A 22,497-nucleotide genomic window follows, 5' to 3' on the forward strand; every position below is an offset into this window, starting at 1 on the left:
GGAAGGAGGGAAGTTAAACACAGAAGAGAAAAGGGCGGGGAAAGATGTTTTAGTATTTGTCTTCGTTTCTCACCATCCAAATCTATTTCCATTGGTAATAAGTGAAACTAATTTTCCCCAGGTCAAGTCTATTTTGACCATGATGGTAACTGGCAAGTGATCTCCCTATCTTTATATCAACACATGAGCTTTTTTAGCTTATTTACCACCCCTGGTCCTCTTGAGGATGGGGAATGAGAGAGTGGTGGGCATCTGGCAGCTGGCCAAGGTCAACCCACTACAACAAAATTAATAACATTAGGACTTTTCAATGCTCTATACACCATGCTCCCCTTGACTTCTTTAGCTGTAAAAATTTATCCCAAAATTGCGTATCAATAAAAACTATTTTTATTACTTAAAAATACTATTACAAATCACAGTTTTAATGATATTTAATTGACCATAGCTGTTCTGGTGTAACTCTCGTCTCTCCCTGCAACAATCACATAGACTGACATAAGCAGTTTTATGATACAAGCATATATACACCTCACGTAAATGAGGTACCATCTTCAACATCTCTCCGTGAGAGATTGTTTTGCCTTCTTCCTCTCCCCTAAGTCTTGTTTTCGATTGAACTGATCAAACTTAATAAGCTTTGTCATTAGATTTTGCTTCAGCAGAATTGGGTGGAGATACTAATTCAGCCATGTATGTTCTTTGCTATTTTTTCTCCAAGCTTTTCCATTTACATTCTAATTGAAAACCACTACGTAATGCCCCATTAAGTGTCTCTTTATATAACATACCTCCAGCTTTCTCTGATATTTCTCACATTCCATTTGGCACTGTGAAAGATTCTTAGCTGTTTCTTGTTGCATGAGTTGAATGTGTTCACTTTCAAAGGACTTTAACTTACTTTGGTGAAGAAGTTCAGCTACTTTGCTTTCTGTGCCAAGTTGCATTTGTCTATACCTCAAAGTAGAAAAGAAAAAAAAGTGTTGATGATTAAAAAATAAACAAACTTACAACCCATGCTAGTTCTGTTAATTACAGGCATAAATTTCAGAAATTATTACAGTATTTCTAAGAGTTAAATAAGTATTAGTTTGGTTATCTACGTAACAACTGTAACCTGCATTTGAAATTTCATTAGGAAAATTCAATACTATAATGACAACAAAACATGGAACACTTAGTCCATGGCTATGTATGTATGTAGCTAATGCATAATCAAATCACAATGACCTTACCATATACATTATTTTTAAAAAGTCTTAGATCAATATGAATCTCTTTCTCAGTACACAATGTGTACACAGATGTTGTCTTCTGTCTTCACCACCATGTGTTACACGTGATAGGGAGAAGTGGTATTAGACATTAGTGATACCAACGGCGCATTCCTTGGGATATTCCTTTGGGATATCGTGGCTATCAGCTACAGTGCTTTTTCCCATACCCAAAGACGTGAAGAAATACGAGACCACAACGGTGTATTAATTTCCACATTTGGAACCACAGGTCCTTCTCAAAAAGCAGAAATGAAGTATATTTTTGAGAATATCACTGTAAGGTAATTACAGGTGACAGATAAAAAACATTCCACTTAGAAGTGGACTTCACTCATTTTAGTTATATAGGCAACCTCAAATAAGAGGGGTAAAAAAATCTGCTGATAGAATACTAAAATACTGGACTGTAGAAAATGAGTGTCATATGAAGAACAGTAGAAATCTTTATGAATATCAGCATTAAATAACAAAGGAAATTCAAAGGAGATACATGCAAAGTAAATCCCAGGTTGTAAAAATGATCCTAAACACACACATAAAATGATCAACTCCTAGCTGACTGTTTTGATTCATGAGTGGTATCTTTGGTTTATACCAGATAAATCCATGAAAACTTTAGCTCAGTTTTAAATAAAGCTCAAAACCAATATTTTGGGAATTACGGTGAAAGCAATAGAGAAAATACAGAAATCGACGTGTCATTTTACAGTTGCATGCTGTTGCCTGCATACTGAATGTTGACCACTGTTCTAGTTCCTGACCTCACAAGGAATATAATAGAATGGGTAAAGCATCAGAGAAGGGTTATAGGGGTGACCTTTGACAAATGGCCACATCATGCACTTACATAGTTGCATTGTGTGGAAGAAATTACTTAAGCAAACTAAATCTCTACAGCTTGGAAAAGAGATAGTGTTTAGAAAAATGGAGAAATAAAAGAGGCCTGTAACATCTTGAGTGGCATGGAAAATGAGAATAGGAATCAATTATTCACTGTATTTTCCATTAGATAAATGAGAAGGCATCTAATAAAGCTAGCAGATGGAGAAAGGAAAACAAATAGAAGTTGTTCTTCACACATAGAAGCTGTGAAATTCCTTACCATAAGATGTTGTGGATGCTAAAAATTAACACTTACTCAAGAGGATACTGAATAAACTCTGCAGAGAAATCCTTTGACAGCTATTAAATGCAGGATTGTATTTCTCACACAGAAGTCACTTATCAACAAATTGTTCGAATGCCAGACAAAACCTTTACACTAACCCAGCATTGCTGTTATGTTAGCTGTCATTTGTCAAATAGCTGTTGCAACACAATTCCATCCTGTTTAGCACCTGATCTTTAGGTGGGATTGAGACCTTTTAACAAAAACAAGGGGATTACTTCAAATATTTTCCCTGAGGATTTCAGATGTAGGAATGTTTCTAAGGCACAAAGAGGAAGCAATTTTCACTGGAATTAACCTGAACAGAACAAACAGGTGTCACTATGATGCCCTTTATAATCACTCTGTAGACATCCGTGTATGAGTAAACAGTCCAATGCGTGAATGAGATTGTTCCCACACAGACTGTGTAAGCAGAGATTGAAAATTCTGCCTAGTGAGTGCATGAAAAGGTCGCTCTTTAAAAAAAATATATTTTTCAATAGTATGGCCTTTGTTCTCAAACAGTTATTGCACTCAAACTGCTAAATGCCAATGATCTATCTGGTTATAACTACTGCTGTCAATTTTGCTTGAGGATGCTTTTCAAATGCTGATACTTTAAGTGTTTCATCACCACTCCCTGACTGTAGGTCCTGTTTTCATTTTACCACACAAAAATAGTTTCAGCACTTTTATATTCTCCACACTTCATACATGATTGGCTGCAGACATGACACTAAATCTGCTCTGCTCTACACATTGTTTACAATCTTGGGAAGATAGTTTTGTTCCAAAATGAGTAGTTCTTCACAAAGACACATGTCATTCAGCCAACTGATGTGCAATGCAACACACAAATGAAATTTAGCTACAAGTCATACTTATTGACTTTCAACAACAAATTCATTATCTTCTGCCTTTACATAAAATAAATGGCAATGCTTTCCTGTACACAGGTTTAGACCTTAAATTAATCTGAGGTTCAACGATCTGTTCTGTGCAGAGCTTACACACTGGAAATATGCATAAAACTAGGCTATGCAGACTCCTCTGTACCCACTTACTATACCTTCCAGAGAACTTCATGGTTCTCTGATGATTTTGTAAGTCTACTCAATCAGCTGGGTGCTTCCAGAACATGCTTATCAACCCAATCATGAACAGTAACTTCAGGAAAAAAAAAAGATAATTTTTATTTTGGAAATTTGAAGTAGCTTACATGTGTATGATCTGTTTTGTACTGGTAAGGTTATGAAGAGTCAGTTTTCTTTTGACCTTACTACACTGTTGAGCTCACTAGTAACTCCTCCACTGTAGCCCCATTCATTCTTTGTCATATTTGTATTTACTTGGCCAGATAGTATCTCCGGTTTCTTGGCTACTATTTCAGCACAAGTGTGCGTGCATGTGTGTACATAGTCATGTAACAACGTCAAAATACATTCCTTAATTTGCCTAGATGGTTTCTAAGGGAAAACAAAAGAAAACAAAACCACTCTATGTCTTAACACTACTATTATGGAAAAAAAAATAAAACAGTGGAATGCGGAGGTACAGGATTTTTTTCCATCAAGAAATTTTAGCAAACTTGATGTAGTGAAAGAGCTCACAGAAGAATGTGGGTTGTGAATGAAAGGGAAATTACAGACTGAGCTAATATAAAAAAGGAAAAAAACTCACATGTAAAAATCGTCTGGAATGAGGTCTCAACTATGTTACGCCTCCGTGCCATTAGGATGACCAGTCAATAATGCCTGAAGTTTGCTAAAGCAGAGTGACACTATGGTTATCAAAAAGGTTATTTGTAGAGTAAAGCAGAAGGGAGAATATTCAGAGAGGGACTTAAACTCTGGTTTGTAAGGATGGTTTTAAGATTTTACAGTCAGAGAAGTCTGTTTTGGCAAATGGTGGATAACAATATAATAACTTTTCAAAATCTCCATACAATGAGAGTAAACTGAAAGATTTCATGGTAGTTTGTATAGTGAAGGAAGTATAGCAGCCAACTGTTTTTTGAATGGAGGAACTACAAAACAAATCCAGCATAGCATAAACTAATATTGATTTCACAGATTTCTGTCATCTATGCGCATAAAGAGAGAATCACTTAACATTTCCAACTTGTTATAAGCATCCCGTAAGTACTGAGACAGCAACTCTACTCTGTTTTTACTTAACAGAAACAAACTCTCTTTTTTACCATTGTCTATTCCATTGACAGAACCGAGAGGTACGGCAGTACTCCTCAAAAGTGTAACTGAACAATGAAGTACATTAGAAGACAATAAATTTGTAAAATTACACAGTCAGGAAGCAGCAAATTCTAGAATTAAGCTTGTTAATAGGAAAGAATGCCAAGCAAGAAAATACAAATAATACATCTTCCAAAGGAGGACCTACCAAAATTATGCAGAACATCAACCCTTTTTAATTTTGCAAACTTGATTATACCAACCCTAATGCTTTTTAGCATACATTTTAGACACTGTTTTCAAGTTTAAAAATGGAAAAAAACCCTGTAAATTGTGAAATCATCCTGACTCCACAGATGGGTGGGTTCCAGATCTAATACCTTTAGAGTAATAACAATATACTGTGCTATTTGTACAAATCTCTGTGCTTTGGTTCAGTGCCAAATTTGCAGAGAAACCTAAATTCTACAGACATTTCCTCCCTAACCTGTCCCATTGCAAACCTCCCACTTCCAGCCCCAACATGTCCCCTAATGTTCCTGCCCTCCTCCCTCTTTGTCCCAGTGCCAACCCCAGATTTCTCCTGATTTCCAATTCTATTTTCATTCTGTCTACTCAGGTCACCTGTTTTTCTTCTCACCTGTGTTCCTATACTATTCAGCTTCCATTCCTATCTTGTAGCCCTATTCTCTACCTGCTGGTTTTCTTTCTCTCTATTCCTATATCACACTCACAGTTTGTCATTCTTTGTCAAATTCTGCCCGTACTTCTTTCACCATGAGGTTTAAATCCCAGTTTAACTTCCTCATCTTTTGCAACCGAGTCCGGCTGTTAAGGCTTCCTCACTTCCAAAGAGCCCAAAGCTAAGCAAAAAAGGACAGAACAGAATTCTCCTTACTCTTCACTGTGCTACTTGGAGTTATAGAAGGAGGAACAGCAGCCTAGATGGGCCTAAATTAAATTCAGTCATGTTACAGATGGCACACACGTTGTCCATACATGCAGCAAACTGTGAGACTCCAGTTCAAACATGCACTCAAAGGATCTTGTTTTCACTGGTTCTCTTTTTTATCCTTGGTACTAAAAAATGGTTGGCTTGTTTCTGGGCAATCAAAAATTTCCCATGAATTGAGTTCACATGCTACTCACTAAGTAACTGGAAATGTAAGAACTCTGATCCTTAGTTTCAAATGCTTTCATTGCTCATCTTCTGATGCACTGAACGTAAGTCTGATGCATCATGTATCTGGCTGGTTTCATAAAGTGAAAGTCCGTTTAATATTTACTATAAAATAGGTAAGAAAATTGTCATTCTTCATTTAAATACACATTTTAATGGAGATTGTTATACTAACTTTGTAAGTATTTTCAGTCTTTTGTACCATTTATTGCTTCACTGCTGTCTATCAAATGTGCTAAATTATTTCTAATCTGAACTAAAATAACAATGCACTTAGTAACAACCAATTTAAGTACCTCCAACAAAAGAAAAAAAAAGCTCTGAGGACAATGATTAAACAGAAGATGGAGGATGCCATCTACAAATTGTTTAAACAATGAAAAAATTGTTTGTTGAAATAGTTTTCACTTCAAATTTGTTTTCCCCAAACAGTATGCTGAGAGTTTTTTTCAGCATGGTATTCCTGTTTTAGATTGTTATTAAAAAACTACAGAAACGTATAGCTCAAATGCTAAAGGGAAAACATGATTTAACATGCAAGTTCTTGCCAGATGTTACATTTGCTTCGTATCAAGTAATTAAACATACAGTACTTTTGTATGTGGTTTAGTAAAATCTGTTTGAGAAAGCTTAGAAGCTTTGATTAAAGCTGCTTGCTTCAAAGCAGATTTTTGTGTTTTGCAGCATTCTAAGCATTTGTTATGTCTTTGCCTCTGATCCTTATTCTGTCGAAACAACTTCCTTGGAGGTAACACTTCCAAACATCCAGATTCAGCAAGATAAACAGCTGGTTTACACTACCTGTAGTTTCAGGACACCTAAATCCAAAATGACCTATGCCAGAGCTGTCAAACTCATTTTCGCAGGGGGCCACATCAGCCTCCCGGTTGCCTTCAAAGGGCCGAATGTAACTTTAGGACTGTCACAACTCCTACATTTATACAGTCCTAAAATTACATTCAACACTTTGAAGACAACCGTGAGGCTGATGTGGCTGCTGGTGAAAATGAGTTTGACACCCCTGACCTATGCAATAAGTGGAGATCTTCAGTACATAGAACCCATGTATTCTTGCTACCCGAACCAGACCAATGCCCAGTGTACACTAGACTGGATGCTTGTCTCTGCAGTGTCCCATGAGAATGCGCACACTTGACATGTATTCTTGTGCCCTACACCGGAACAACAAACATGTTGGCTGTTGCACAGATCTTTTCACTAACTTGTAACATGAATGACTTGTGAAGAGACAAGTTAAAGGTGGGGTTGTAGAATATACAAATAAAAGGTACATCTTGAGGAATTACTATAAAGGTAGCTCTTTATCTTCGTGTTTATTCCACTACGACAGCCACAGTGACCTAACGATGAGTGTTCCATCTCTTTTAAGAATTAGAAAAACAAACATTATGAAAATGAGTCTGCTTTCGATGTATCTGCTAAATCATGCTGACTGGCTGGGCCTGAAATTCATCACTGTTTCCTTGTCTCTGGACTATACAATCATGCTTCCTTTATTTGACTCTTGTGAAACTTAAGATTCATTCCTGCATCAAGACCCAGCTTCAACAGTAGAGGCTGCTTCAGCTTTGCCTGGCCTGTGTTTGCGAGTTATAGTTCAGTCATGAGAATTTAATAATACACCTTCACTAGGGAGTTTTCTCTCAATCCTGGAGCTCTGATGGACATTCACCCAGCCCTGAACTTTCTGAAAGTGCGCCTTACTTTGGGGCTACTGGAAAAAAAGATGAGCAACTCCTGTCATGCTTTTTTTAAAAACGAAACAGGATGTGGTTGCTCCCCTGTGCTAATTCAATGCTGCTGACGAATGCTTAGTTTGGTCAGAGTCACTTGCCTAGTCTGTTGTTACTTGGTTTAAGTAATCAGCATCTTGATTGAGTTAACTCTTTTCTTATTCAATTCAATGAAACAAACACAAAATGTACTCAAATAATCTAACTGAACTTTATCAATGTAGTGACATTATGTCCTGGTGTTGCCTGGGATAGAGTTAATTTTCTTCCTAGTAGCTGGTATAGTGCTACATTTCGGATTTAGTATGATAAGAATGTTGGTAACACACTCATGTTTTGGTTGTTGCCAAGCAATGTTTACACCAAGTCAAGGACTTTTCAGTGAGGAGGCTGGAGATGTACAAGAAACTGAGGGGACACAGCCAGGACAGCTGACCCAAAGTTACCAAAAGGATATTGCACACCATATGACGTCCTGCTCAGTATATAAACTAGGAAAAAAGTTAGTCAGGAATCACTTCTCAGGGATGGGCTGTGCGTCAACTAGCAGGTGGTGAGCACTGCACTGTGCATCACTTGTTTTGTGTATTCTGTTATTATTATTTTTATTTCTATTTTGTCTTCCTTTGCTGTCCTATTGAACTGTCTTTATCTCAGCCCATGAGTTTTGCCTTTTTTTTCCTCAATTCTCTGCCCCATCCCACCTGGGGGCACAGGGAGGAATGAATGAGCAGCTGCGTGGTGCTTCGTTGCCAGCTGGGGTTAAACCACTACAAATTAATAACAGCATCCTTAACAAAAACAAATTATCTGAAGAAAGCAATACACATATAATAAGGAAGAGGATCTAATTCCACCATTTCCTCCACAAAAACTGTTTTTTACAGAAATTAATAGGACGACAGAGTCACCCCAGTAATTTTGAGGAGTCTAACAGCAGTTGTTTTTCTCTCTGCCTTTGCATCTTAGTCAAGATTTATATCCTTGAATTCTCTTTAGGTTTATGGGGATGAAGAATTCTAAATCTATGAAAAGCTACAAACTTGAAACGTAGACATCATCAGTATACACAATTTGTCAGAGAACACCTACCAGATCAGGCATTCCAGGTGATGTAGGGCCAAAGATATCTAGTTTGTGAATCCAAAATTGAAATTATGTCCTCACAGAATCCCTTGAATAAAATGTCAAAATAGCCCCAAAGAAAGATACAAGATTCCTCTTTTTCAAACAGGAAGGCTATGAAATGAGTTTGTTGAAGCCTAGTGAAGAGATAACAAAGGAAACAAAATTATAGAATTCCCCTAAGTACAGGACAACAATCTAAAAGGGAAGCATGGCCAAGCTAAAGGATGTAGACACCAGCAGCTCTACCTCAAGCCAAAAGAAGTCAGAAGAAACTGAACAGTTCTATTGTTTCTGGCACAGCCTCGGCACACACACAAAGCTATCTTTTGCATCTATGTGCACCAGCACATAAAATGGCAGAAGTCTCCAATCTTGAAAGAATGAGAAACATGCTGAATTGAGGTGGAATTCATATCTGGACAAGCATGATGAGATATCTCATTGCCTAAGCGACATCTTTGCTCAAACAGATAAATACTTTAATTTATTTTAATTCACTTTGAAGTGACAGATTTAAAAGGATCCCTTCTCTGCAATATGGTTTTGTCTACTGTACATATTTTAATCCAAGAGCATAAAACCTGAATTATATTTATTAAAAGCTCATTATGACTTTAGTCAAATTTTTTGTGCACACTATTCTCTATTTGATTTTCTGTGGCATCCCAAAACATTAACTTTATCAAAGCAGTATTTTTATTTCAGTTTACTTCAGTCCTTACAAAAAATGACATGTTAACGAACCTGAATTTTGTGTTAAATCAACGAAAAGGGAAGGAATAGTAGAGAGGCTTATTCCCCAGTAATGTATATTGATTGGTATAGAAAATAATTAATTTGAATTGTAACCATGAGAGGCTTTGATATGATATACAACAGACCTGAATAAAGAAAATGCCAGCAACTTCCTCACTATAAAACACTAAAAAAAGAAAAACATCAACTTTTAATATTACTCTATATTAAATTTCAAATTTGCAACATACACTTAGAATTCTCTGGCTTGATAATTTTTTCTGCTCTTCATAATTATTTTTTTAAGCTACCATACAATTTCAGTAACAAATCAACAACTTACCTCCTTAAACCAAGTATTAGCTTTTCCAGTGATATTATTACTTCATGAAAATATTATTTAATAATAGTAATAATAGTACTACTTATGTTTCTGGAATGTAATTGAAAGAAAGTGCTATTGTAGCAGATGAAACATACTGGAACAGATTTGGGGGATACAGAAAGCTACAGAAACTGTTCATTATATTTTTATTATTGCACTGTGAACACTGTTCTTCATTACTCGAGCAAACTAAGAAACTGGATTCATCAGTTACACAAAGACTCTGAAACTCTTGCTTGAATTGTATTTTCCTTGTGGATAAAACATATAAAAATGTATCTTTTAAAACTCTTCCACTAGTCACGGAAGTTATTTTTCATCAGATATTCACTTAAATTAATATAAATATTTTCAGGTCTTTCTTAAGATACTGGGTAGGGCGATTATTTCTTGCCAGGCTAATTCAGTGTTCTGGGAGCTGTCAGAGTGCCAGAATGTGCATGCTGTTCTATTTTAATTGGCTAAAATACACTTTGATGTAGCATTACTGACCTCTCGCTTACAACTGGCCCTTAGCATATCTGCATACATTCCTTTCATTGAATGTTCTAGAGCAGGAATTTTTCAAGATCGTAGGGGAAACAAATGTAAGATCAATACTTAAAGAAACTTGACATAACTTTAACTACTGAATTTGCATGAAATTCTTGAGGTAAACAATCAATCAATATTCCCAATATCCTCTCCAGGCAATAGATTTTCTTTTTCTTTAATTAATCAATCCACATCAGCGCTCTCACCATGAAAAAGAATACTGCATTCAAATATACATATGCATGTATAACTATACACACACACAAGAAACTCCTAAAAGATCATAAACTAAAGCTAGTAGGAGTTTTGACTATTATTTTTTGGAAATATCTTAAGTCACAAACTTTAAACCTCTGTAGACACTGAAACGAAGCTATTGAAAACTTCTGATATATACCTGTTGGTCAAATCTAAACCATAAATAAACAAGTGGAAGGGGATTCAAGGAAATAAACTCTCCAGATGTTCATGTTGACAAAGTTTGTTACCTTTTCTATTAAAGTACATGATTCACACTGTGAATACACTGATCTCTAAATTGCACATACTTTTGCCTCCAATCCTTTCCCTTTGCTACTTTTCCTACAAACCAGGTTGTATAAGCAGTTTACATCAGAAAATGAAAATTGGATTGCAAAGATATTTTTTAAAAAAACACAGATACCTACAAACAGAAGAAAAATGTTTGGAATGCCATATACCTCCTTAAAACAGTCAGAAATGAACATACAGATTTTTAAGTTCTTAATTCCACAAATGTAACTTGTATGTAATTAATAATATCAAAACTAAAACTCTGTAGAGTGATGATGAAAAAAGGAGCTTTTTTATGAGCAAGGAAAATATAAGAAAAGGAAATGTCATCACTGAAGCTTCCCAGAAAAGGACATGGAGGGAAATGGGAAAGCAGGGACAAATCTTTTGAGAAAGGGCTGACTGGGAGACCATCGGACAAAGCTCCTTTGGCATCTGAAAAAGTAAAGATACACGTAACTACTGTATCAGCAGAGAGACTGCTCCCCGCCTCCAATTTCACCCCTGAAAGGCTGGCAGAATAGGTCAGAAGGTTAGAGTTCAAAGTGCCATAACTTAGCAAATGATTGGTATGTCCTTTATATCACACATAACAGGTTTGATTTCCTGATAAGGAGAGTTCAAAGTACAGGCGTACCTTGCTATCTGCCGAGGATGTGTTCCTAAAAGTGCTATGGTAAGCAATGATGGACAGCAAAGCAAGATTTCCCCTAAGAATTAATGTAATGGAGGGTCTTCGTGTTTGCAGTGACTTAACAAATAAGCAACATTTCTATATGAGAGGCCAGTATATTGCTGCATAATTTTCCATTTATTCCCCAGTATGATTACCTGTTAAAAACAAGATCTCAACAATGCAAATGCAGAACAGAACTACTGAATAGTTCGGGTTGGAAGTGATTTTAGAGGGTATCCAGCATCCTGCTCTGAGCAAGGTCAGCTCTGAAATCAGACCAGGTTGCTCAAAGCTTTAGCCACTTGGGTCTTGAAAATCCCCAAGGATGGAAACTGCCCACAGTTATACTTGGCTGTAATAAAGAAGGTTTTCCTTATACCAAGTTGGAATCTCCTGTTTCAATGGATGTTCTCTCGTCCTCCCACCATGCCCTGCTGTGAAGCGCCTGGCTCCATCTTCCTGGTGACCTCTTTGTAGGCACTGGGGGTGCTGCTGTCAAGTGCCCCAGCAGCCAGACTGAATAACATCCCCCTCAGCCTCTCCTCACAGACAAGTGCTCCAGTCCTGGCCATTCTGGTGGCCCTCCACTAGATTCACTCCAGTTTATCATTATGTTACTTGTACTGGATGTCCCCAAACTGGTCATCACTCGATGTGTTGACTATTCTCCTGCAAATACAGCCCAGGATGCTGTCTGGGTACCCTGCTGGCTAATACTGAGCTTGGTGTTTAGAAAAAAAACATTTGTTCCCTTTGAAGACAAGAAGGATGATGTGTAGTCACACATAAGATAATTTGCATCTCATTAGCATTTGAAGGCTACATAAAATTTATTAAAATATTAAAAATCATGTACCAAAGACTACTATAACTGTACTTCCAGCAGACATTTTAAAAACACACGGTTATCCATCTGTCTTTCAGAACATAAAGGAACTTCCACGAAGCCTCCTGCAGGGCACCAGGCATGCTTCAGTGCAACTGGGCAGCTCAGGGAAGTTTTTCTTAGAAGAGCAAAGGATGGAAAGACATGATAACAGTAACAGCTAGCAGAGATGGGTCTTATATATGCAAAATATACTAAAATGACTGACAGACAAGCAACAGGTAGGGGAGCATTACTGGATCTGTCTTCTCTGATGTCTAAGATGTTAAATATCCTGTCCTATATGCAGTGAGAGTGACTGGAACCACTTTACCATTAACAGGAAAACAAAGGAGACAGCGTGAAGACCTCTCTTCATTTGTATGACTTAAAAAAGCTCATCAATTGCATTTCAGCCCTAGAAACAACTATCAAATAATTAAATGTTGGATACTAGCTAGTTTGTTACAAGTCTCAAGATAGGGCTGTTTAGCCTGAAAAAAAGGAGGCTGAGGGGAGACCTTATCACTGTCTACAACTACCAGAAAGGAGGTTGTAGCATGGAGGGTGTTGGTCTCTTCTCCCAAGTAGCAAGTGATAGGACAAGAGGAAATGGCCTCAAGTTGCATCAAGGGAGGTTGAGATTGGATACTAGGAAAAAATTCCTAACGGAAAGGGTTATCAAGCATTGAACAGGCTGCCCAGGGCAGCGGTGGAGTCACCATCCCCGGAGGTGTTTAAAAGGTGTTTAGATGAGGTTCTTAGGGACACGGATTAGTGCTAGAGTTAGCTTAGGTTATGGTTGGACTCAATGATCCTGAGGGTCTCTTCCAATCAAAATAATTCTATGATTCTAGGCAGATACCTGTGTGTGTCATTATCCAGAAATGAAACATATATTGCTTCTAAAAACTATTTTCTTGAACTGCACAGGTCCTTCAAATCAATCAGATACTCTTTTGAAGATACTGTAAAAACAATGAACACACTTAAACAGCATCAACAGTGTAAAAGAACATGGAAGAAACTCTTACATCCCAAAACAAAAGGAAGGAGCTACAGTACATTCTGCATGCTCTTAAAAGCTTCAAGCAGACTAATAAATGAATCCTGAACAGATATATCACCAAGCTGTTTATGACACTAATGAAACAATCTCATTTCTCTTCATTTCTAAGCAGGAAAAAAGTCCAATTAATCTAACTTTTCTATAAAGCAGCCTATCCCAGTAAATTCTTCAGTTATCAAATTATCCTACATTACCTGCAGAGGCATGTGAAAAATGAAAATACTTCAAAAATGCAGTAACTATTTTGAAAAATAATCACTTTACTCCAAGCTATCTCTACTCAAACATATTTGCTTTCACAACATACTTTTCTATATTTTATCAGTTGTCTGACAAGTTTAACAAAATTTTTATAGACAGACACAACTTTGCCATAATACAGCTCTTCTACATTTTCTACTGTTATTGATTTGAGATGAGTAGGATTATGGGAAGCCGTTAAAAAAGAGAAAAACTCCAGAGTTGAAAAGAAGAGGAGGAAGTCAGAATTCATTAATTATGGGGATACTAACATGCTTCGCAAGAAAAGTTTCAAGCATACCTTCTAAGAAGAAGCTTAGATGTGACATAACCACCACCCGATTCCTGAGAGACCACAGCAAAACACACTGCAATTTATTTTAGTGCATATAATTCTTAGACTAACCAAGTTTTCTGTTTCTCTGCTTTCTCTAATTATGTCCAGCTCTGTTCTCCCTTCCTAAGTATCTCTGTCTTAATTTTAGGTATTCTCCTCCCATTTTCTCCATTCTCTCACCATTCAAACAACTATTTCTTCAGCTTAACTATCACAGTCCCTCCAATCACCACATCTGAGAAACAGGTTTTCTTCTTCTTGTAGTGGACTTAAAAACAAACGTTTGATCCTTCAGGTCTTTTCTTCTAATGGGACTTGTAGACAAGACACTCATCCTTAAATATTCCCTGTCCCAACTGAGTACCTGGAGATGATAACCTTTTCTTTTAAACTTTTAGATCATAGAATATCAAAGTAGACAACTTTTTACTGTGGAATAGAAAGCTCCTACTACTCTGTGCGTTCAGCACTTGTATCATTTCATCCCTGTCAACATCCATTCTTTCTGCTAGGAGCCCTAGAATATGGCTCCATCTGTCATGCAGTGAATGAAGCCACTGAAGATGGAATTCTTATACTCACTGAGCAGCAGCTGGAAAGTTCCCTCTAACATAGCCGTACTGTTAATGTTAACTCCTTCGATAAAATAAAGGAACCCATTCACTGAACAGTATGTTAAAATATGGCTTCAACCCTTTGTATTCTTATGGTTTACAAGAAAGACTTCCATTGACTGGGGACTTAGATATAGATAGAAAAAGTTCCTTTCCCTTTAAAATTTGAAGAACGAACTGTTGCACTTCAGTTTGACCATGCTAGTTACCAGTTTTGTGTGAATACGCAGGTCATGACTGAAAAACAGTCTAGTTACTACTGCACTTCTGTTAACTTTACTTTGTGTGATGTGCAATTATTTTGCCTTCTTTATTACTAGAAGGTTTAAGTAGATGGAGGTGTTTAATATTTTTCTGCAGTATTTTAAACTCTATTCCACTCTGAGCTCCATTCTCAACATTCCATTCTTCCACTGTTGAAGTCTGAAACAGGTTGGAACCAGACTCCAAGCTTAATCCAAAACCACTTAGTAGGCTAATAATTGCCTTAATTCAAAATGGAGTCAGGCTTTCAGAAAACAAGAAAATCTGCTTACTGTCAGCTGTTCTTGAAGAAGCAGTGTTTATAGGCACATGACACTGAAGTACGCTTGTCTTAGCAATACTCACGGGGCACACAGTCTAATATTTTGACTGCTGTTATACAAATGGGGTGGCGTTTGGCCCATATTTTTACTTCTTCCCAATCTCAGCATTTCTGGTAACCATAAATGGACATCCAAAGGCAAGCAATAAAGAGGGTAAGCTGCAAATGTGCATATAGAAAACACATCTTAAAGAACAGTTACAGGTAAATTTGATTTCTGCTTTAGGATATCCACAATGTTAGTGGCTCCAGGCTGTATTCCCCACAAAAATGCCTTGAGTATGGGTAGGGAATCTTCAATAAGAACTACAGAATAATCATCCTGAAAGCAACATAAAGCCTAAGGGTTTCAGGAGTTAAAATATGACAGTGCAGCTCTCAGGGGTGAACTTGTACTGTGAACCATCATTGTGACACAGGCTCTAATAGATTACGATTACAAATATTAGAGCTTTCTCATCCAATGATAAAACACTGAGACATCAAGGTTCCCTAGGATCACTCTGTCACACACAATGAAGTATTTAAAAGTTTTGAGTCTATTAACATCTAATAAAGGCATGTCAGATAAACAAGTGGCGTAGAACTCCACCACAGAAGAGGGAAAGAAATTCTTGTTGCCTGCAGAACTAAAGGGCCAAACATATCAAACTACAGTATGTAATGAAGCACTAGTCGCAGGTTTTTTTTTTGTCAAAGTTTTGGACCTTGCACAAATGGTCCATTTTCCCTGTTTAAAACAGAGTAAACAAATGTGCTTCCCTCAAAAAAGGTAAGCGACCTAGACATAAAATAAGTCAAGAATCTGGCTGACTCAGCTATACGCACATTAATACTTTCTCATATCAGGCTATCCAACGCCTGCAATGAGTAGGAAATCGCTACTTCTGACAATCTAGCAGTACTCCTGATAGGGGAGGGATCTGAGGCTTAAATGACAAATCTCACCCAATTTCAAAGCAAATCTTTCAAGAATACTAGCAGTCTGCTCAAGCTCTATGCAGAAAGTCTTATTATAAGAATTTTATTAGTTATATTTCCATTAGCAGAATCCCCACTGTTACAGGGTGTTGTGGATTTACAGTACAGATGATTCTGCTAAGTAAAAGCAACATAGGAAAAACACTCAGCAGCTTTCCCAGTTAGGAAATAAAAACAAACAAACAAACAGCTTCTCAAATTAATTCCTGACTCATCCAAATTTGAAGAGAAAGATTTATACTTCCTGCTGGTATCTAAAGTAAGATGACCCATCTTGTGTTATCTACAAGCTCTTTGAAAATAGCTCTTAAACAATCACTCCCCACTTTAATTATCTTTCAACTGTGAACAAGCAATCCTATTTGCTAATGTGTTCAACACTCCCGTCAGCTGATGAACCAATTCCATTTGACCAGTGAGATCTCATTTTGACTTTTGTTAGTAAATGATATGAAAATACACGTCACCTGATCATTATTCATATTATGATACAGAACTTACAGGCAGAGGACTCTGTGAATGTTTTTTTTTCCCATTCTTAAGTTCCAGAGATATGGAAATGTAAACTGCCCTCCAGAATAAAGCTTAAGCCTTGTATCAGCAGATAACTGGAATGAAGTCCTTAGATGAGGTAAAAGTTCTCTGTCATGGAAGTGGAGATCTTAGGAACTGAAGATCAAACGCACTTAGTCAAAACAGGACCTCCATCCAGGTTTCCTGTTTTTGTTAAGGCGCTCATAGACTCATTCAGAAGAGACTCCTTCTGGAACTTTTAATAACAGTTTTTTTTTTTGTCAAAGTTTTGGACCTTGCACAAATGGTCCATTTTCCCTCTTTAAAACAGAGTAAACAAAAACTCATGAGTGTTAAATTTGAGAAAGTTACCTTCAACGAGAAAGCTACTGGTGGAGGTGACACCCCTGGAGAAGTGAAAAACAAAACCAACAGAAATCACATTATAACTCTGGGCCTCATGCTTTGTATCCTCAGCTTCGTGTTGAAAGTATGAGAATGCAGGACTGTTAATTTCAAGTGACATGCATGAATACTGATAAACAAAGGAAACTGTCCTTAGACTTGAGTGTATAAATGCACACATGGGCAGACAAATACCTAAGGGAATCAGCATTTCATTTAAAAGTTGTTACTTCTGGATTTATGCTGCTAGGATTTGTAATTCTTTTTGCCACAGCAGGTTTTCAAAAAGAGGTCTTGGCTTTCAATAATGAAGAGCATTTTCCAAGACTCCAATCAATACATAAGCACTACAGTAAGTTAGTCTTCACTTAGCTTTGTGCTGAAACTAATCACAGTATATGAGCAGACGTGTATAAAGCTAGATCAGATACATTCAAAACCATAAAGAACCGTGTATACATGGTCTTAGATATAGCAAAAAGTAACCACAGATATCATCTTGTTTGATCCACATAAACCACAGGACCTTCCCAAATTAATTCAAACAGGTCGGTAAAAGGATGGAATATCTACTGTGAGAGAAATAGTATTTTAGATACGGGTCAAATACTAAACAGGGATTATTTTGAAGTGGTCTATGGCTTAAACTGTTTGATTATTTTTTTTTTTAAACTTTCAAGGGAAATTCTCCCCTTCAAAGTAATAAGAAATACCAAGCTAATTCAGCTGTCTGTAACACCAACACTGGGAAGGATGTGGAATATTCAGCAATTTATCCTGTCTTAAAAGTCCTTCCTTAAAATCAAAGAAATTCTTCTTTATGGATTTCTGTTCCCTAGCCACAAAATATAACACAATTCAACAGAACTTGCTTGTTTATATAAAATATATCTTTTTAAAGTCAAATAAATTATTGATTATTTGCCACTTACCATCACATACATTATAATTCAATCGAAGAATAAAACTTGTTACAACTGCAGAATCACACCTTTTTCATCCATTATAGATTATTTTTTTGGTCAGTGACAAGAAATACCTTTCCTAAGTTTCCTTGCTGGACTGTAAGTAATTACTTGTAGGTTTATAAAGTTAATGACTTTGACAGATTGGAGAAATAATTGCTTCCATGCCACCTTTAGGGGTTTTATAAAAAATTCAGAACAATATCTTTCTTATTGAGGTAAAGCTATACACATGTTTAGTATTGTAGAAACCAAAATTGTCATCGCTTAAGTGGAAAAGTGTGTGCCAGGATTTTTGGTACATTTAGTGCTACACTGTTGAGTCTGTGCCATTACCTCTCTTGTGTTTCTGCAATAGTGTCTGTTAATGCTAGACATAGCATTATTATACACAACGCTATATAATTCAGTACCTCTGTCTTACTAATACTCTTACTTTACTTTTCAAATATCTACTTCATTATCTTACATTATTGCTAAAAATTACAATCAAACGCTTATGTGAATTATTCTCTGATGCACATGGAATGAATTTAAAGACTCTAGTTGATCATGTTGACATTAAAATAGGACAAATATGTTGCTTTGGCACAGTAAAGTCAAATCCAGGCCACAAAAGTTTGGATTGTGTGCAGACAACTCCCCTCTTCACCATTCCTTGGGATGCTATCATTTACACACACTTTACAATATGAAAATACAAACAACAACAACAAAATTGCAAATACATTTACTGAAAATGAAGAATACAAGAAATTAGGCACATCTGAAATTAATAAAAGCAGTGACCAGAACTATTTATTTCATTCAGATGTTGCAGATTTAATGAACTGGAACATAATACTTGACAATTTGTACAACCAACATCCATACCTCACGTACCTTTAACTCCAATTTAGATCTTAAATTCATTTTTTCTACTTTGACCTAAGTTAACTACTGTTTGAGTGTTTTCCTAAAACACTACATTACTCAGCTGCAACAGCATCTGTCATTCTTGGCTTGGAAGCAAACTCTTGTATGAATGTGAGCAATCTTTTTATGCTTCTTTAGAAATGCAGGGTATGTTCAACAACTGTACTATGGATCTATAGGAATCTAAAGCATGTGTTTAAAGGAATTCAATGCATCTCTCAGATCATGATCAAATACAGCATGCAATATGATTAATAAAACAACAACATACTGCAGTATTCGTTACTCAAGACAGAAAATAGAACCATCAACTTTGCAGGGAGGAAAGCAATTAAAATATACAGTAAAAGGAGAATTATAACTTGCATATTCATTTATTTTTATGGATTTAAAAAAGTCTATTGTTATTGCAAAAATTTTTTCAAGTTTTATACTTCAAATTATAACAACAAAAGTAACAATACTTAGTGTTCTGGTACTATTCTCCTATGAACTCTGGTTTCCACAGCTCTAACATGAACAGCACTTACCATTCCCATTCTTACATTTCTCACTGACTTAAATTAGTTTATGCAGCTTCAAAAAAAAGTGGAAGTTGGGATTTTTCAAAAGAATACCAAAAACCAAAACAAAACTAAAAAAAAATGCAAACAAAAATTAAAAAAGACACACCATTTGACACTGAAGTTACTCAAGAACAGAAAGGAAACCTTCCTACAGTACTATTTAAAATATGTTTCTTTCACTCTTTGTGATTGAGAAACCATGCTGCCATTTTTTGCCACTGAGTTTCAATAGTAAAATTGTAAAACTGTGCATATTGTATATGTTTTTTGACTGTATAAAAATACCTTTTTCCCAAGGCCTTCTAAAAGTATTATTACTTCTCTAAGTGTTATTAATTCTCAAAGTATTATTATTATTATTATTATTAGCATGCAATAAAGATTAAATTTCTGAAATAGTAGTGTAAAAAAAGACAAAAATAGCAAAAGGAAGAGGTCTTGAGCACAATCCAGTTGGTAGGGTTAGAACTCAGATTTTTGTAAAGATCAGGAAAACCATTTATATGCATTAATGTTGTATGGGCAAAACTATTCTTTCATTTGGCACAATCACATTTCAGTTACCTTTTAATTTTTTTTTCTTAGTTTAGGAGATTCTTGTCCACTATATTGCCTCAAAGGATATACAAACTTAATTTTTATTTTGGAAAATATATAATGGTTCTAATTTTCAAACAAATTTAGTTTAGTATTTCAGAAGACTTTTTTTAAATGATTCATGTACTATTTTAGTATTAATTTGGCCATAACAGAAAATAGCTCCTTTCTATTAAAGGTAATTGAATCAATACGGAATGTGCACACATGCAAGATCAACAATCTTTTTCAGTGATCGTACATTTACATATAAAAATTTATCTGACTGTGTCATTTCATAGGAATGTACTAGTACACCAATAAATGCTCTATGAGTTTGTAATATGAATCATACATTATAATTTGTACTGCTGGCATCTTGGCATCAATCTCAATATGCAAAGATTTATTTTGTAGGGTGGTAAGTGAAGTAGAAAGACAAAAGCAAGTAAGTACAAATACTGCTGAAAGTGCAAACATTTTTGAAAAATAATAAGTATTAATATTGTAAGAGAGAATTTAAGAAGTGATGCTTAAACATGTCTAATCATTTCACAAATGAGCTATAATACATAGGTAAAGTATTAAAGTGTATCAGGAAAGTGAAAGGTAAGTCTATTGTTTGAACTGTAACACAATTTATATCTACCCTCTTCCTTAGACCCAGAGTGTATTACAAAGGTATTCTTACAGATCAAACATTTTCTGTCTAATAGGACATAGACGGATGGTCCATATAACTAGTAATTAGCAAAACAAATGTTATTAAATCCTACGTGTTTCCATGAGATAAAAAAGTAACATTAGTCAACATTTTCATAGCAATTAAACCTGGTAGTTGCTAAATAAAATGTACAGAAGAGTTAAAACTTATGCAAGTACAAAAATTAGAGAAACACATGTAATTTGCTTTATGCTTTTTCATAACCAGCTAATATAGAAAAAAAAAGCCTTGAAAGGTTTGTATGAACTCATAAATGATAAAAACAAGGAACTGACGTACAAGTACTTGCACTTTTCACAAACATTGTTCAGTAATGCAAGTTCACATTGATTAATATCATACACCAGAGCTACAGTTATAATTTTTGAAACCTCCTTCATTTCCTTTTTTTTTAGCAATTCAATTTTTCTGTGCTATTGACACATCACTGAACAGGTGAAGATTTGGGCGAAAAAAAAAAGTAATCCGGGACTTAGACCAGGGCTAGAAAACTTAAGGTAGTGGCTCTTTTCATCCAGACATTTAGAAGACAGAACAGACTGAGTAAAAGGATCTAGTTTAATATTAATTACATGATATCAGGGTAACTAAACCAGTAACATGATCCAGCTATGCAAAAGACATAAAGTTCCAGGAATCACTAAGGTACATCTAGTGGAAACTATGGTATCATACAAGATAGAACAGGAAATTATCTGAAATGTTGTTCAGAATTCCGGTTATCTGTGTTGAAGGAAGGTCAAGATTAAAAGAAATGGTACTCGGATGTTCAAGAGAACAATGAATTTATCCCATGAGAAGCCAAATAAGCTACAATCTAGGAAAATAAAGTCTGACTAAGATTTAAAGAGGGCAAAAAACAACAGATATTTAGGGACTAATGCTGGCATCAGAAATCCTTGTTATAAACCAGAAGAAAATAACCTTAGAACAGAAATTAAAGCTCCATCTGAACAGAAGAACTAAAATAGCTTCCTCTAGGAATAGCAGAGATCAGACTTTAATTTATGAAAAGACAGTTACATGCAATGACAAAGGAATCAATGATCCAAAAGGCTCACTCTCAAAATTATGTTTATAAACCCCACAGGCAACTGCTTGATTGCCAATATTCACATTTGTAGGTTTCTTCGTATTTTTTTAATAATGGAAAAAAGCAATGCAAAAAGGCAACTACTCTAAAAGTTATATTTTAGTTTACGAGTTGTATTTTAATTGTGGTTTTATAATTTTTTTGAGGATTCATATAATCCGCTTTTGCAAAGAAAGTCCCCAAAATCTGTTTATTTTTCCTCTTTTGTGGCATTTTGCTGAAGTCATGCATTATATATATATATCCACATTTATTGCCAATAATTCTGGGCAAATTGACAAAACTCCCAGGTAACACCAAAACCTGTTTAAATACTTCGGGAGACTGAGAGGGAAAGGACCAAGGTCTTGAACTTCCTGGGCGAGTGCTCAAAGCACGTTACAAAAGAGGCAAACTTTGCTATTACCTCCTCTTCTAACAGTGTTCTGGAGCGAACTCAGTGCTGTTGAACGAGTTAGCCATGATCTAATACAAACAGGCCCTTCAGGGACTTGAACCAAGTT

General features: G+C 35.9%; 1 protein-coding gene across 3 annotated transcripts in view; it reads right to left on the reverse strand.

The window, feature by feature from the left end:
- The window catches only part of PIBF1 (progesterone immunomodulatory binding factor 1), a 118,876-nt gene that overhangs the window by 47,355 nt on the left and 49,024 nt on the right, over window positions 1–22,497 (reverse strand). For all 3 annotated transcript variants that reach the window (XM_082054199.1, XM_082054197.1, XM_082054198.1), the window contains exon 11: window positions 792–957. In XM_082054199.1, the coding sequence (XP_081910325.1) occupies window positions 792–957 (166 nt within the window). The remainder of the gene's footprint in view (window positions 1–791; window positions 958–22,497) is intronic.

Source organism: Streptopelia decaocto (genome assembly GCF_964273445.1).
Source record: "Streptopelia decaocto genome assembly, chromosome: 1".
In the NCBI taxonomy this organism is placed as follows: Eukaryota; Metazoa; Chordata; class Aves; order Columbiformes; family Columbidae; genus Streptopelia; species Streptopelia decaocto.